The following is a 16,465-nucleotide window of genomic DNA, read 5'->3' as shown; positions in this document are numbered from 1 at the left end:
ATAAGCACTTTAAAACCCCCCCCCCCCCCCTTTAATGGAAAAAAAAATAAAAAAAAAAATAATTTCTCAATAAAAATAAAAGAACACACACACACTTTCAGTCATGAAATTAAATCAGACCACGGATCTTTAAAGTATACTATAAACAAGTAAACTACACAGTGGATGTGTTTGATACATATAAAGCCAGCTCCCTGCTTTATTATCCAATATATACAAATACACCCCACCCGTAAACATCATACCACTCAGGTAACTCCCATCTCTTTGATGCTGCATGCAGGTCCTATCTAGCCCAAATATACTGGCAACACCTTTTTTATATTTTTGCACAAAGTGACATCTACCCCGTCCTCTCAGAAGGTGACCTGACTAGTGCTGCACTGTGCTAGGTCACTTTGAGGAGATTTGAACTTACTTTCATCTTTGTTAACCTAATGTATAGATTGATGTGTTTCTTTAAGTCATTGCGCTATGATACATGCAGCCAAAGAGAATGATTGAGAATCATTTTATAATACAATGAAATGTTAGTATCAGAAATATAAATGAACTTTTTATGTTTAATGAAGAATGTAGGGGGAGGACTGTGAACAAGATCAGATGTGTCCATTTCCAAGTGAACCGTGCCATTTCTCTTTCTATCTGATGATATGTTATAAGCACTTTATTGCTTCTGCTCTCATATCCCGGCTCTAGATAGCAGCTGTGGAAACCCATATTGTAATGTAGACTTTGGAAAAACAAGTCGGTTCTTCCACAGTCTGTTTGGTCAGCCATTAGAAAAAATAGAATACAGCCAATGGGCAAAGAAGAAGTAAAGGAAGCTAGAGTGAAAGTTTCATGGCTTGCAATCTAGGGATTGCTAGAGAGCTGCGGCATGAGAGAGTGTCAATAAAGAGCTCACAGCAGTCTCTATGCACAGGTATTGTTAAACGGGATGGCAAGGGGAAGGGCCACAATCATTGTATGTACAAACAAAGACAAAGATACTTTCTTCATGATCAAAAGAGGAAGAGATGACACTGAGTTTCTTGTAAGACTTTTTCCCCTCAATATATAGGGAATACACTTGTAGAGGAGATCACCTTGTGTATGTAACTAACCAAAAATCACAGTGTGTTCAAAACATCAGAACAATAGTTTTTCTGTATGGTTTGTAATGGTTAATGTACATGGATGCAGACATATTTGCTGAAAACGTATGCATGTAAATCTTTCCACGTTGCAGTGCTACACAGTGCTTGTTCTTTACACAATATAAATGAAGCAGGCCATACACTGTTCTATTTTTTTAGAATAGAACCGATTCCTCCATCAACACTTGCAAGCATTGATAGAGGAGTCCCTCAGGTGGTCAGCTGATGTACAGCTGACCACTTGAGCTCCTCCCTCCGATGCATTTCACTCATAACGAGCTCTATTCATAAGCCAATTACAAGGGAAACAAGCCACAGGGAGGAGCTCAGATGGTCTGCTGTACATCGGATCCATCATTAAACACAGATTACATCTCATTCACTCTGGAGTGCGGCTACTTTCTTCTTTGACTCTGATTGAACATAGCTGACTTACTGAAAACGATACACTACCTATGTGGCTGATGTCTCATCAGTGGTAAGATGGGGGGCAAAGTTATCAAACAGGCTCACCTACAAATCTTTACATGTAATACAAAAATAAAGGCGAAGTAAGCATGAGGAAACATGGGAGTTCAATCATTTTTTAACATAAACATTGTATTGACTTAAAATACGAGTTGACTAAAAATACAACATGCTCTTTCTTTAAAGGAAACCTGTGACAAGATAAGGATTGTCATTTCCTCTCTGTTCCAAATTCTGAGCGATCATATACTAATTTACATTTTTTCATAGAAACTTTTTTTTTGGTACAACAAAGCAGACAAGTGCAAGAGCCAAGCCCCTTCCTTAATTTTTGCTGGCTACCCGGCACTTTAAAAGGTGTCAAAAACACACCACACTGCAATGAAAGATGCAGATGTATGAAATTAACATTAAACCCAAAACAGCATAAAATGGGATTAAATATAGATGTGCAAGTAAATATAAAAATGTTCACACCTACTGCCAAATGAAAATGGGTAAGCTTACAATATGAGGCCTTGTTAACCAGAGTTCTTTCTCCAGAAATGTTGTGGTTTTTGCGGGGAAATGGTTTACAAATGGTTAATCTGTGCCAGTGACTGAGTGATCAGGGACCTAACCAGTGCAGTTGATCTCTGCACATTGCTCCTTTGTGTGTTATATACTGTAAGGAAAGGTGTAGCACGCTCCAGTAATAAGATTTGTGTAGGACGTACTTAGGTTATGTCCATAATTGGTGTGGATAAATTTCAGTTCCTTGTTTATATAAAGCCCACATTTTTCAAGCTTTAGAACCAAGTGCCACATTGCAAATTATTCCTCTGCAGCTTTTTGTTTAATTCTTTTTTTTTTCTGTCTGATCCCATGGTGAGGTTCTGCTTTTTTTCAAGGTGTCACCAGCGAGTACGCTTTTGTACAGCAAACAGCTGGAGATTTTTTTTCTTTTCGTTTTGGGTATTTGTCAGAGGGTTTTGTTATTGTCTGTTCTCATCAACCTGCTAAGAGAACAGGAGCGTGCACTGGAAGGCACGGGAGGTACTTGCTGTTTTTTTTATGCCTTTCACTTGTGAGATGGTGCAGACCCTGGCACTTGGCTCCTGCTTTCCCCCTCAGCCGCTGCATTTTCAGATTCCGCACCTTTTTTTTTACTCAATATGGCAAAGTTGCCCAGTTTGCCTGGAGACAGATGCCAGAGGAAGACAAGTTGAACATTCCATTTAGTGATGACTTTGAACTTGGACTTACAACGTTCTTGTGCATGTTCAGCTGCTTTCTGTAGACCTACACCAAGATCTTGTCTTTTTTTATCTCTCCTTCCCAAGAACAAGGAAATAAAGTCATCCCTGGAAAAGCTGGGACTTGCCAGTTGCTGGGATTTTTAGTTCCTTGACACTACTAAACATGAAGAAATGATGAGATGATTTGTTATGTGAATTCAATCTATTGCATGTGATTTTTTGCTCTTTGTATTATGTTGATTGGTGTGGTTTTTTTTCCCTCAGGTGGGATGTAACAAAGTCTACACAAGCACCTCAGATGTAATGACACATGAAAACTTCCATAAGAAGAATACTCAGCTAATTAACGATGGCTTTCAACGCTTCCGGGCCACTGAAGACTGTGGCACAGTAGACTGCCAGTTCTATGGTCAAAAGACTACTCACTTCCATTGCAGGTAATCATGACCAAGACATAACTACACATGCACAAACCTGTAGACTTTACATGTGGGTGGCCGGTCACGGCATAATGTAGGCTTTTTATTTAAGCATGGCTGCAACACAAAAAAAACATACTATTCTGTGTATTTTGCAGGCGTCCAGGATGCAGCTTCACCTTCAAAAACAAGTGTGACATAGAGAAGCACAAGAGCTACCACATTAAAGATGATGCATATGCAAAGGACGGATTTAAGAAGTTCTACAAATATGAAGAGTGCAAGTACGAGGGATGTGTGTACAGCAAGGCCACCAATCACTTTCACTGCATTCGCACTGGATGTGGTTTCACATTCACCTCCACCAGCCAGATGACCTCGCACAAGCGCAAACATGAGAGGCGGCACATCCGCAGCTCGGGAGTGCTTGGCCTTTCATCTTCCCTTATGGGGGGAAAGGACAATGACATGGAGGAGTCTAGCAATGATGATCTCATTGACTTTTCTGCTATGAGCAGCAAGAATTCTAGTCTGAGTGCCTCTCCTACAAGTCAGCAGTCTTCCATATCCCTGGTTCCTACTGTTTCTGAGGCACCTTCTCCACAAACACTGAAATCCACCAGCATCATTCCACCTACAACCAAGATGTCAACCCTTCTGTCCCAGACATTGCCGGCTAATATACCCTTGGCTTTAGCCTTGTCTAGTTCTACACTCCCTGCAGGATCTGGGCCATATTTCCCCATCATAAGTGGACGTGCTGGCAACTCAATGCCCATCAGCGCCGGTAACATAGTACCTGTGGCTGCCCCTGACACTTCTCCACAGGCTGCTTCTGGGGCTAGCGATCAAAACAGCACTTCGCCAGCTGCTACATCCATTATGGAAAAGATTTCTGCCAGCAAAGGGCTAATCTCTCCTATGATGGCAAGACTGGCAGCAGCCGCCATCAAACAGTCTCCATCACCTGAAGCAGGTGAGCTTGTGGGGTAAACTATGACTCTCTCTGTGTTCTGTATCTTCACATTATTCTTTGATTAGTTTATAATTTAGCGCAGGGTCTTGTGCATATGTTCTGTAAGAAATTGGAATAGACTGCGAGATGGTTATATCACAGAAAGGGCTGTTTGTCCTTTTTTGCATGAACTAAGAGATTGGTTCGGAATTAGTATTTTGCCTTAAGTGATTTTGTGAACTGGGTGTCACCCACACTATATATTGTTCTATTACTATGTTATTCTGATGCAGTACTTAAATATTGAGCAGTGTCTGGGGCAATTTGTCTCATATTGTCCTACATTTTGTAATATCTTGGCACAGGCAATGGGCAATTATCAGGACGGATGAAACCAGAGGCACCAGATACAGAAGGAACAATGCCCCGAAGCAGCTCCCAAGAGCAGAGCCTGGACCTGAGCATGAACAAGTGAGAATAAAGCCCTTTAAACTGAAGTCTGCTAGGGCACTGCCGTAGCTTAGTCTCAAACTATTCATAGTTTGTCCACACAAGCCATAATGATACATGTTCTAAGAGCAAAGCAGCCACCATTTGTATGTCGTTGTATCATGTATGTATTTAACAGGTTCTGTCTGTATGAAGACATTTCTCTTTTTGTTCCGTAGTAATGAGACCAACGGGCTAGAAGCACCAACTGAATCACTACTACATCCTTCTCTTGGGTGCAAGGTAAGATACGTCTGATAACATGCATAGCGGTTAAAGAACACGAAGTCACTAATGCCACCGAGAATTTAACCCGTTACTGAAATCAGTGTGTTTTTTTTTTTTTCCAAAACAATTTTTTAATTTTCAAAAACAAACAATTACAATGCTTTTTCCGTATGATTAGGTACATAGCACGGCATCAAGCACTTCTTTATAACATCCTATCATAATAATTATTATTATACGGTATATAATTCGTCTATAGACACCATATTCAGTGACTTTACGGGCCCGGCTTTGGAGGATTGAGATAACAATTCTGCTTAAAGCCCTCCCCTCTTAACATTCCTCTCCCTCGTTTGACAGTGAGGTGAATCAACATTGTGGAAGGAAAGTATATGCACCAGAGAAAGATACCTATTTCCTCCAGTTATTTCTGGCATACTGACATGCTCCTCACTCCTCTAGTCGTGAATAGTGAGTAATAATCAGTGTGTTTTAAACGAGACGGTTGTTAGGAGGTTAGAATCACAAATTACTCAGTAGGCTAAAATCCCCCCCATACAGCTCAGTTCAGTCACATGCACGGACCACATGTGTGTACAGGATCATGAGCAGAGCACTTGTTACAGGTTCAGCACCCATCACCCTCCTAACAGACCATCTCTTTTTAGATCCAACACTCCGTTTCAAACACAAGCAGCTTGTTAAGCCTGAAAGCAGATGCCGATAGCAGTGATTCTGGGGCAGGGGAGTCCACCCATTATTATCTGGGCAAAGTGATGAAGGCCCTTGATGGTGAAAAGCACACAGAGCCCTGGAAGACATACTTGCGGAGGTAACCGGCGATGCTTGCATATATTTATATGAAGAAATTGGAATTTGAAGGAGCAAAATAATTGATTCTTTCACATATTTTTAGGTTTGGACCTGCAGACGTGTGTGACCATCAGTGTGACTTTCTACACAAACTGCATTTCCACTGCGTTGTAGAGGAATGTGGAGCACTTTTCAGTACTTTTGATGGAGCCATAAAACATGCCAAGTAAGTGGCTGCATTAATGAGGTATGCAGGAACAATAGATACCCCCGCTGCATGAGACATCCCAGAATCATTTGTCAAACCGGCTTTATAAGAAACTCCTCATTTTCCCCGCCTGACTATATTTTTTCCCCTTGTGTCTAATTACAGCTTTCACTTGCGAAATGATGTAGGAACTTCAAAAGGAAGCTCAGAAATACCTTATTCCGCAGACTCGAAAGTCTCCCCTATACCGACGTCACCCCCCTTAACCTTAAATATGGCACCCGGTTGTGAAATTCCAGCTCCCTGTCTTGCTGCTGTCCCATCCACTCCGACTCTTCTGGCCTGGAAGCAGCTTGTATCATCCATACCACAGATCCCCCAGATCCCCACCTCAGTACCCAGTTTAGCTTCATCTCCCATGGCAACAACATCTCTGGAGAATGCTAAGCCTCAGGTCAAGCCAGGATTTCTGCAGTTCCAAGAGAAGTAAGTCCTTAGTTTACCTCAGTTACGCACTATAGATCTGACAAACGGCTACATACATTGCAGCTTCTAAAGAGGGCTTAACATCAGATAGATTTTTCATACTACACGCATGCCTGCTAAGTAGACTAAGCTGACACAGATCAGCCTCGGCTGCAGCCTCTCACTTTGCAGCTTGCTACAAAGTTAGTGTTGTAGACTAATCACTGCAGCATTGGAGTTTGAGAAAATGCTTCTTCCTGCCCGCAGCAGACAAAAATAACTTTTCAAAAATGTATCCTATTTGGTAAAGACTTTTATGCATATAACATGTTATTTCACTTTGCATTGCTTCTTAACAAAAGTTGCTAACTTTTGTTTCCACAGCGATCCATGCCTGGCAACTGACTGCAAATATGCAAACAAGTTCCATTTCCATTGTCTGTTCGGAAATTGCAAGTACGTGTGTAAAACGTCGGGTAAAGCAGAATCCCATTGCCTTGACCACATTAACCCTAATAATAATCTGGTGAATGTTCGGGACCAGTTTGCATACTATTCTCTGCAGTGCTTGTGCCCCAACCAGGTAAGTTAGAAAACGTGGAATGCGCAATCTTAATGTAGAACTGCAGACAAAAGTACTGATGTTCTAACAAAGGGCTGGGCAATTACTGGTCACCGGGTTGCCAGAGAAAGAGAAAAAAAAATTCCCTGACAATCGGGTTAGGTAATAAGATGGGGGCTACAGCGATTCCTTCTCTGCCATAGAGCGCTCCCGGGTGAGCAGTTGCACAGTATGGTGCAGGAGGCTGCGGGCAGCTAAGGGTTACGTCATTCTCGCCTAGGCAAGACATATGGGGGGACAGGGACAGTGTAGAGAAAAATGTATATGCGATTCTGTCACAGGAGGAGGTGATAAGTAATGTTAGGCATTGTGAGAAACATTACGGTGAAGATCAGCTACCGCTATAGTCATGTGTGCCAGTCGCATATTGCTGGCACCACGGTTTTTAAAGCTGGCTCATAGTTCTGGGTGAGGTTTGTCCAGGCCTGCTTTACCACCCGCTAACCAAAAACAAGAAGGGTACAAAAACTATAGTTTTTTGGGGGGATCAGTTTTTCTGAGGAAATTAGACCCCAGGTGGTTTTGGGGTGCCCATTACGATTTTTCGACTTACTTTCTAAAATACTGGAAATGATCATGTTGTGTATCAGTAAATGTTACTTTTCATTGCATGACGTTTTTTTCTTCCATATGCCCGCAGCACTGCGAGTTTAGGATGCGTGGACACTACCACTGTCTGAGGTCCAACTGCTACTTTGTCACCAATATCACTACCAAGCTGCCGTGGCATGTGAAAAAACATGAGAAGGCTGAACGGAGGGCAGCGAATGGCTTCAAATACTTCACTAAGAGAGAAGAATGCGGGAGACTGGGTATGTACATTCTATTTCTGATCTCGCCATTGTTTCCCAAAGTGAAAGTAAAGCCTTCTCCTATTCATTTGTCATCTTCAGTCCAAACTATTAAACAATTAATGGGGACTTTTAGGGTGCCATAAGAAAGGACAAAAGGTAGCTCTGATAACGTATGTATGCCAGATTCAGTGCCCCAATACACACAAGAATACAAAGTTACTAATGCGTCATAGGATTATACCAGTAAAGGATGGACACTCCAAAGCAAATCCAGTACGTCTATTTAGTCACGTACTTGTTGCAAATGCAAAACACAAAATACAACGTTTCGGGGTCTCATAGGATCCCCTTCATCAGGCAAACAAGTGAAGTGATCACGTGTGAGAATCTTGCAATGCCTTGTGGGATTTGTAGTTCCACCACAGCTGGAGGGCCGGAGTTTGGCTACCCCTGGTATAAGATTATGCCAGTCACCAAGACCGCATCAATGCAAACAGATAGAATCAGGTGTTAAAAAACAGAAATATGGCCCGATCCCTTATGGGGTAGAGACAACTACCCCCCTATATGAACCATTTATATATGATTTGATCATGACTGTGACTGCAACACTTGGCCAACAAAAAAAAAATAAAGATTTATAGATTTTTAGTCAGTGTTCCTTCATCAGGGCTTTTTGTATAACTAAATCCTTTGTATACAAACAAAACAGAAGACCTCACCCTGTAAACTCATAAAGAATTCATGTCCGAGGTTAATAGTGGCTTGCAGTAACCACGGTGATCGGCATCAACATACACAAGCCAGTCCCGTGTCCTCTTACAGATTGTCAGAGGAAAAAAAAAGCTCTTTCTCTTATTTGCTCACCTTTCCAAGTTACAGGTGCCAGGCCAGCATACAAAGCCAGGTAATGCTGCCATGGTGACTGCAAGTCCTCACCTGCCGTACCCTCCACCTGTTTATTCTGGTTGCTGGAGAAGCAACGGTCACAAATTAGAAGACAGATCGACATAGATTATAGACGAGAATCTCTGAAATGCCGGCCAAAGAGAACTTAGAGAAACAGTTTCGGCCTCTCCCATACCAATGACTGTGAGATATAGGACACCAAAAATATCCCTAAAAAAAAATAAGTGCCCTAAAAGGAAAATCCAGTCTAGGCTTTTAACACGCAGAGTTTGATATACTGGAATCATATACAGGTGAAACTCGAATAATTAGAATATCGTGCAAAGTTCATTTATTTCACTAATGCAACTTAAAAGGTGAAACTAATATATGAGAGACTCATTACATGCAAAGCAAGATAATTCAAGCCGTGATTTGTCATCATTGTGATGATTATGGCTTACAGCTCATGAAAACCCCAAGAACCCCAAATCCACAACCTCAAAAAAGTAGAATATTACATGCAATCAATAAAACAAGGATTGTACATAGAACAATATCGGACCCCTGAAAAGTACAAGCATGCATATGTACTCAGTACTTGGTTTGGGCCCCTTTTGCAGCACTTACTGCCATTACTTTTGCACGATATTCTAATTATTCGAGTTTCACCTGTACATGCTGAATGTTCAAACCACAAGTACTCTGACTCTGGTATGCCATCACACTATAAGCCCTGGTTCACTCCTAGGCGGCACCGTTTTTGCGCGTTAGCAGCATGCGGTTATTTGCGCGTTGTGCACATTTGGATGCGCGTTTTAACGCACGCACATGAAGACGCACGTTTTGATTGGCAGCTCATAAACCATTGTGGGCAATGGAAGAACGCACGTATAAACGCACAAAAACGCTCACACAAATGTGACACATGCTTCTGTTGCACATTTTTGGGCATTTTCAATAAAGTATATGGGGAGGAAAAGCCCTTTTAACTGCCCAAAGAATTTCCTGTATCTTTTCAGGTGTCTGGCGTTTTCCTGCTAGGCATTTTTCTGCTCAGGTGTGAACCAGGGCCATTGAAAATCATGGGATTTCTTGTGTTGGGCAGTTAACAGCGCTTTTCGAACTGCTCAAACACGCCTAGGTGTGAACCAGGGCTATATCTAATGACACGGTAATCAAAAATGTTGCCTTATAATCGGAAAATCTGTTCTCAGCATAAAATGATAGCCGGTGAACTTGCCTTCTATAAGACCTCCATCATCTTTGCCATTCATTAAAGGTTTACCTTGAATTTTCAGTGATTTCTATGATTTAAAAACCAGCAAAGAATCGACAAATTGTTCATGTTTATCTTTTATTAATTTGTCTAGAAAACCTTAAATGTTGTATATATCTTATTATGGACACACGGCACCTCAATCATTAGTCTTTAACGCAAGCACCAAATACACACGTTTTATAAATGGAGACGGAGGAAGAAGTTACAAACACTTCATAGGAGTTTGCACTTTATTGAGAAGTATAGACGGAATTATTTACATTTTCCTCTTTGTGTTTTGTCTTCCAGGGTGCAAATACAATCAGGTGAATAGTCATTTTCACTGCATTCGGGACGGCTGTCAGTTTTCTTTCCTACTAAAACACCAAATGACATCACATTCCCGCAAACACATGAGAAGGATGCTGGGAAAGAACTTTGACCGTGTACCCGGCCAGGTAAAGTAAAAACAATGGCGCGGGACACAGGACACATTTCCTAGACAGGGTAGAGATCATTCTTCAGTCATTACCTCAGAAACACACATAATGGCAGTCACTTGTTTTTTTTTCCAGGTGGTTCCACAAACCCCCATAAGTGGCAGCACAGCGCCAAGCCCCACCTCCTCAGAAAATCCCTCCTTCTTTCAAACCACATCCCAAAACATGATGGACACAGAGACGGACGAGTACATGGACTACACTGGTTTGGGCAGTCCTGGTGGGATGTCGTCTGAGTCCTCCAATCCTGATCGCAGCTGCTCCAGTACTCCAGTGGGCAATGAAAGTACAGACGCAGGAGGTAATTGTTGAGTTAGATAACATTTATATACATCATGATTCTTACCCGCGGTCCTGTTATATTTTGGTTAGGTTACTCACACGTCATTGTTACTAATAGTCAGAATATGTGATCTAACATTCGCCATAACAAGGAAGTTGCTGTGATCACTTTGTACTAACCAGCATTTAACTCCATCCAAATGGCCCAGTGCTGTAAATCCAGACTCTCCTTTTCTGTTTATTGTTTCATTTCATCTCATCATTATCTCTTTTCAGCTTCTCATTTGGTTCATTTTGTTCTGTTTCTTTTTTTTCCCTCCTTCCTGTTCTGTTTCCTGCTTCTCTCCACATTCTCCAGGCTGCCTGGTCCCTTCTGCTTCTGATGACGCTCTCACCCACAATGCACCTCCAGCAGCGGCTATGCCTCATGCTCCTACCTTTCCTCCTGCCTTGGTCAGGCCTCCCCTCTCTTCCCTTCCGTACCTGCTGTCTCCATCCTGTGTCTCATACTCCCTGATCACTGCCAGCCTGGGGGTCAGCAGGGGCATTGTGGTGCCAACAAGCAGCGCTCCAACTTTCACACCAGTAATAGCCACTCAAGCTCCAGTCAAAAGTGACGTTCCACTAGTACAGGATGCAGCAGGTACCTTTCACCTTATTATATGCCATCCTCCCATCCTAGATTATATGTATCCTGAATTGTAGAACAAAGCAGATTCATTTCTTGCCCTTGTCAATACTGTCAAATAGATAGTTCAGTTTGTGCATTTTCTGGCTGTTAAATTATTTTCATGTGTACTGTTCACTTGGAGACAAACCAAGGCTCTGCCAAGCAAAATACTTCATATCTGAAAGCTTTGCCATTGGAGTATTAGCAGTATTCAATAAAAGCCAACAATCTCCTTAACTCATTTCCTCAGGAGAACTTATCGCCACCAGTGCCATAGGTGTTTCCTGTTCTGGTAGTGGTTGGTGGCAGGTTTAAAAATAAACTCAAGGCAAAAAAAAAAACTTAAGATTGCTCCAGCTTAGTTACATCTAATGCGTTGGAGGGCTGCTGGGAATGCTAAAAAAAATATTTGTTTTCATGACAGATTAAGAGCTCATTCACATGGGCATGCACGCCCGTGCAGAGATCTGCTCCTGGGTGGAACACGTGAAGGTGCCTGTAAATCCATATGGGAAGGCACGGCTGCATGCCGACCTGAACATGCACATCCATGCAGGTCCGGGGTGCACGCACTTGGCACACTTGAACACAAAAGAGGAAGTGCCATGATGTCACTACACTCCCGATGTAAACACAATGCTTCTGCATTGTGTTTACATTGATCTGCTACAAGCGCTCCTATGGAGCCCCGGGTAGCAAGATCAGAAGCTTAGTGCTGAATGTCACCAACAACCAGCTTTTCCAGCCTGAACCCCGGCTTACACAGATCTTTTTTTTTTCTGGTGTCTTCTATTGCCCAGAGCTCTGCTAGAGAGATTTACCACTACCGCCTGTCCTGCTGATGTATTACCAGACAGTAAGAGAGAAAACTCTGCAACAGCAACACAGACTGACATATGAAAAAAAAAATCATTTGAGCCCCTGTCAGATTTTTATTTTGGTCTGTGTTCCTGTTGCAGATAAATCCTCACTTCCTGTCTGGTAAAACAACTGTCAGCGGGCCAGTAAATAAGAGGAAAATATCTCTAGCAAAGTCCTGGATAGTAAAAACCAGACTGTGGTTCTAATCCTTACTCTATCCAAAACTAGAAAAAATATTGGGCTAGACATAAGCATTAAAGTGACTCCGGAGTTAAACCTCAAAAATACATTCAAGTCCCTGAACTATGAACAACAATGTTATTTGTGTATCACTCGGCTGTAGATCCTCCAATCATCTCTGAATTGGTGCCGACACTGTCCTTCCTTCTGGAGGGGGGCTACGTCTGTTCCCCATTCACTTGGCACACTTGAACACAAAAGAGGAAGTGCCATGATGTCACTACACTCCCGATGTAAACACAATGCTTCTGCATTGTGTTTACATTGATCTGCTACAAGCGCTCCTATGGAGCCCCGGGTAGCAAGATCAGAAGCTTAGTGCTGAATGTCACCAACAACCAGCTTTTCCAGCCTGAACCCCGGCTTACACAGATCTTTTTTTTTTCTGGTGTCTTCTATTGCCCAGAGCTCTGCTAGAGAGATTTACCACTACCGCCTGTCCTGCTGATGTATTACCAGACAGTAAGAGAGAAAACTCTGCAACAGCAACACAGACTGACATATGAAAAAAAAAATCATTTGAGCCCCTGTCAGATTTTTATTTTGGTCTGTGTTCCTGTTGCAGATAAATCCTCACTTCCTGTCTGGTAAAACAACTGTCAGCGGGCCAGTAAATAAGAGGAAAATATCTCTAGCAAAGTCCTGGATAGTAAAAACCAGACTGTGGTTCTAATCCTTACTCTATCCAAAACTAGAAAAAATATTGGGCTAGACATAAGCATTAAAGTGACTCCGGAGTTAAACCTCAAAAATACATTCAAGTCCCTGAACTATGAACAACAATGTTATTTGTGTATCACTCGGCTGTAGATCCTCCAATCATCTCTGAATTGGTGCCGACACTGTCCTTCCTTCTGGAGGGGGGCTACGTCTGTTCCCCATGATCCCTGTGTGTGTTGTAAAGTAGTAACCGCTCCAAGCTCCCTCCTGTGATGGACTACAATCTCATGTTTAGTTTACTAATTTGTATTGGGATTGTAGTCCATCCCGGGAGCAAGCTTGGAGCGGTGACTACTATACAATGTCCTGCTGGTCAGATTTATCCTCTCTATTTGCTTGGGACTGTTGTCACCATGTCAGAAAATAATGGGTAATTAAAAACGTTAAAGTTGTCACCAGAACAATGAGGTGGAAAAGAATCTTCCAGTGAGAACACCAGATCCATAGACAGTGGTCTAAGAAGGGATGTGAGACAGGAAGTTCAGGGAAATTTCCCCAATTAAACAGGAAGCATTAGTAAAGAAACCTGACAAGGGCTTAAACCATTCCATACTTGATTTAAAAAAATTGCCTAGATACAGAAGAAGAAGCCGTATCGTGATACAGGAGCTAAATAAACAGCCGAAATGTATTAGGGCAGAAATACAGAGGTTGGAAGTTTACATTTAATGTGCTTCTGCCTCTTTCAGCAGCAAATGATAAAAAAACACATTTGATATACTTGCTTTTTAAACCGTTATACACATCTGGTGCAATGCGAGTAGAATTATATGACTGTGTATAGAAGTGCCGTTACAAAAACATAATTAGCACAACTTAAAGAACAACGGCAGGATTTTACACAATGAATACCCTTTAGGAGGGGCTGCCCCCGCACTGGAAGGGTTAACTGCTCATTTTTCTCTAGAGGCAAAAATAAGAAACGCTCACGCGATCCTCAGTCCTGCGGCAGCAACTGATCACCTCTCTCTGCTGCGGCTGTGGTATGTCCCTCAGCGTCTTCACATCTAATAAGCCTGTATTAGACATGATGGCGTCATGGGTCCTTAGACCGCCAGAGCCCGGGGAATAGAGGCAGTGGGGACCGGTCTAGGAGCCAGGCAGGACCAAAGATTGGGTATTTCTTTCTTTTTTCTATTATTATTTCTGCTCCCTAGGCAAAATGAGCACTTATCCCTTGCAGTGCAGGGGGTAGCCTCACTGCAAGGGTTCATTTTTAACATCCTGGGGTTGTTCTATGAAAGGAGTGGTATAATATGATAATCTACGTGTACACAAAAGATAACGGCAATAGTTTATTCTGTCAATGTGTTTATACAGAATCATTTTCCAAGATTAGTATTATGAAAAGTGTAATTCCATCGCCTGACATAATACTTATAAATGGATTCAAACAGATTCTTATACCAAAGTTTTTACTTTGCAGGGAACACCATCACGATGCCAACAGCTTCTGGAGCCAAAAAACGATTCTGGATCATTGAGGACATGTCACCTTTCGGTAAACGACGCAAGACCGCTTCTTCCCGCAAAATGCTGGACGAAGGGATGATGTTAGAAGGATTCAGGCGTTACGATCTGTATGAAGACTGCAAAGATCCGGCGTGCCAGTTCTCCTTGAAGGTCACTCATTATCACTGTACCAGAGAGAACTGTGGCTACAAATTCTGTGGACGAACACACATGTACAAGCATGCCCAGCACCATGATAGAGTGGACAACCTTGTTTTGGATGACTTTAAGCGGTTTAAATCCTCTCTTAGCTGCAACTTCCCTGACTGCCAGTTCTCAGGGAACAGCACTCACTTTCACTGTTTGCGCTGTGGCTTCAGATGCACCGACAGCACTAAGGTGACAGCACACCGCAAGCACCATGGGAAGCAGGACGTCATTAGCGCTGCTGGATTCTGCCAATTTAGCTCCAGTGTAGATTGTGAAGTGCCCGACTGTAAGTACAAGCTGAAGTGCTCACACTTTCATTGCACTTATCCCGGCTGTAAGCACACTGTGGTGGGAATGTCTCAAATGGACTCACACAAGCGCAAACATGAGAAACAAGAACGCGGGGACCTACCCTCTGTTTCTCCTGGTCTAGATGGATCAACTCATATTGCTCCCGAGTATGACCTCCAACATCAACCAGTGAACTTGGACAGCTCCCTCAACCTGAGCACAGACACAAACAGCTCCCTCCTATTCCTACAAAATGCTGCTGGGGTAGGCCTAAATGACTCACTAGACCTGAGCAAGAAACCACAGGATGGGGCTGACAGTGGCTCCAGGGAAAACACTGAGACGACCAATTGTAGGGATGCGGATGATGATCTGTCCCAGGAAGATGATGATGATGATGATGAAGATGATGATGATGAACTGAATGAAGATGAGGATGACGAGGACGATCTAAACACAGATTCTGAGGATTCCTTGCCTGACGGTGAATGTTTACCAGGGAAAGGAAACAAAGAAAGTGCAGGGGATTCTACAAACCACTGTGATACCTCCCAAACTCCATTCAACCTTCACACATCCCCTTGAAGCTACTTTAAACTTTGAATGTTTTATAAGTCACTCCCAAAGAGGGCCTTGCTCTCACAACCCATACAAAAACACCCCAAAAATAAACACAAAGAACAAGTGAAGGAATAGTAAATGCAGCTAAATGACTTCTGCAAAGGGGGACTTGACCAAGTGATCAGTAGACAAGACTCAAGGGGGCATTTCTGTTTGCTGGCCTCCTCCATTACAACTATTCATTCTGGTGCTTGAGAGCAATGGGACAAAACTTTATTTCGGTATGACTCCAATTAACATAAAATCCAACTGCTGGTCCTTTTAAAGAGGGGTGACAAGATGGGGTACTCGTTACTCCTGCTCTAGCATGCCAGAGAAGGATAACGCTTCTATGTGTTTGTGGCAAGGGAGGAGGTCAGCTGGGCTTGGGTTATGGGTATTTATTGATTAGCATTATCAGGCACCCTGTGATGAGGCTCTCTCTCATGTTCTTCCAGTTTCTCTCTGGGTTGTTCCCGAGAAGCTATTGTTTTATTTTATAAATATTTATATAGAAAGCTTTTCCTCTGCACCAATTGCTCTGGTTTATTTATTTATTTTGGCACTGTTCTGGCATATTGAACACGAGACTTGTATAAGCAGCCAGGCTAACCTCATAACTGGGGGGGGGGGGGGGTCCCCCCCGCCCCCC

General features: G+C 42.5%; 1 protein-coding gene across 1 annotated transcript in view; it reads left to right on the top strand.

Annotated features, from left to right (window-relative positions):
- The window catches only part of CASZ1 (castor zinc finger 1), a 51,899-nt gene extending 35,854 nt beyond the window's left edge, over positions 1-16,045 (top strand). The window contains exons 7-18 of the mRNA XM_018559032.1: positions 3,110-3,282; positions 3,423-4,240; positions 4,585-4,690; positions 4,888-4,951; positions 5,605-5,768; positions 5,853-5,975; positions 6,123-6,443; positions 6,807-7,005; positions 7,685-7,856; positions 10,297-10,443; positions 10,645-10,788; positions 14,687-16,045. Of these exons, the coding sequence (XP_018414534.1) occupies positions 3,110-3,282; positions 3,423-4,240; positions 4,585-4,690; positions 4,888-4,951; positions 5,605-5,768; positions 5,853-5,975; positions 6,123-6,443; positions 6,807-7,005; positions 7,685-7,856; positions 10,297-10,443; positions 10,645-10,788; positions 14,687-15,798 (3,543 nt within the window). The 3' untranslated portion in view covers positions 15,799-16,045. The remainder of the gene's footprint in view (positions 1-3,109; positions 3,283-3,422; positions 4,241-4,584; positions 4,691-4,887; positions 4,952-5,604; positions 5,769-5,852; positions 5,976-6,122; positions 6,444-6,806; positions 7,006-7,684; positions 7,857-10,296; positions 10,444-10,644; positions 10,789-14,686) is intronic.
- Positions 16,046-16,465: the final 420 nt, after the last annotated feature.

Source organism: Nanorana parkeri, unplaced genomic scaffold (genome assembly GCF_000935625.1).
Source record: "Nanorana parkeri isolate BGI_ZX_2015 unplaced genomic scaffold, ASM93562v1 scaffold376, whole genome shotgun sequence".
Lineage (NCBI taxonomy): Eukaryota > Metazoa > Chordata > Amphibia > Anura > Dicroglossidae > Nanorana > Nanorana parkeri.
This window is presented reverse-complemented; position numbering and strand designations above follow the sequence as displayed.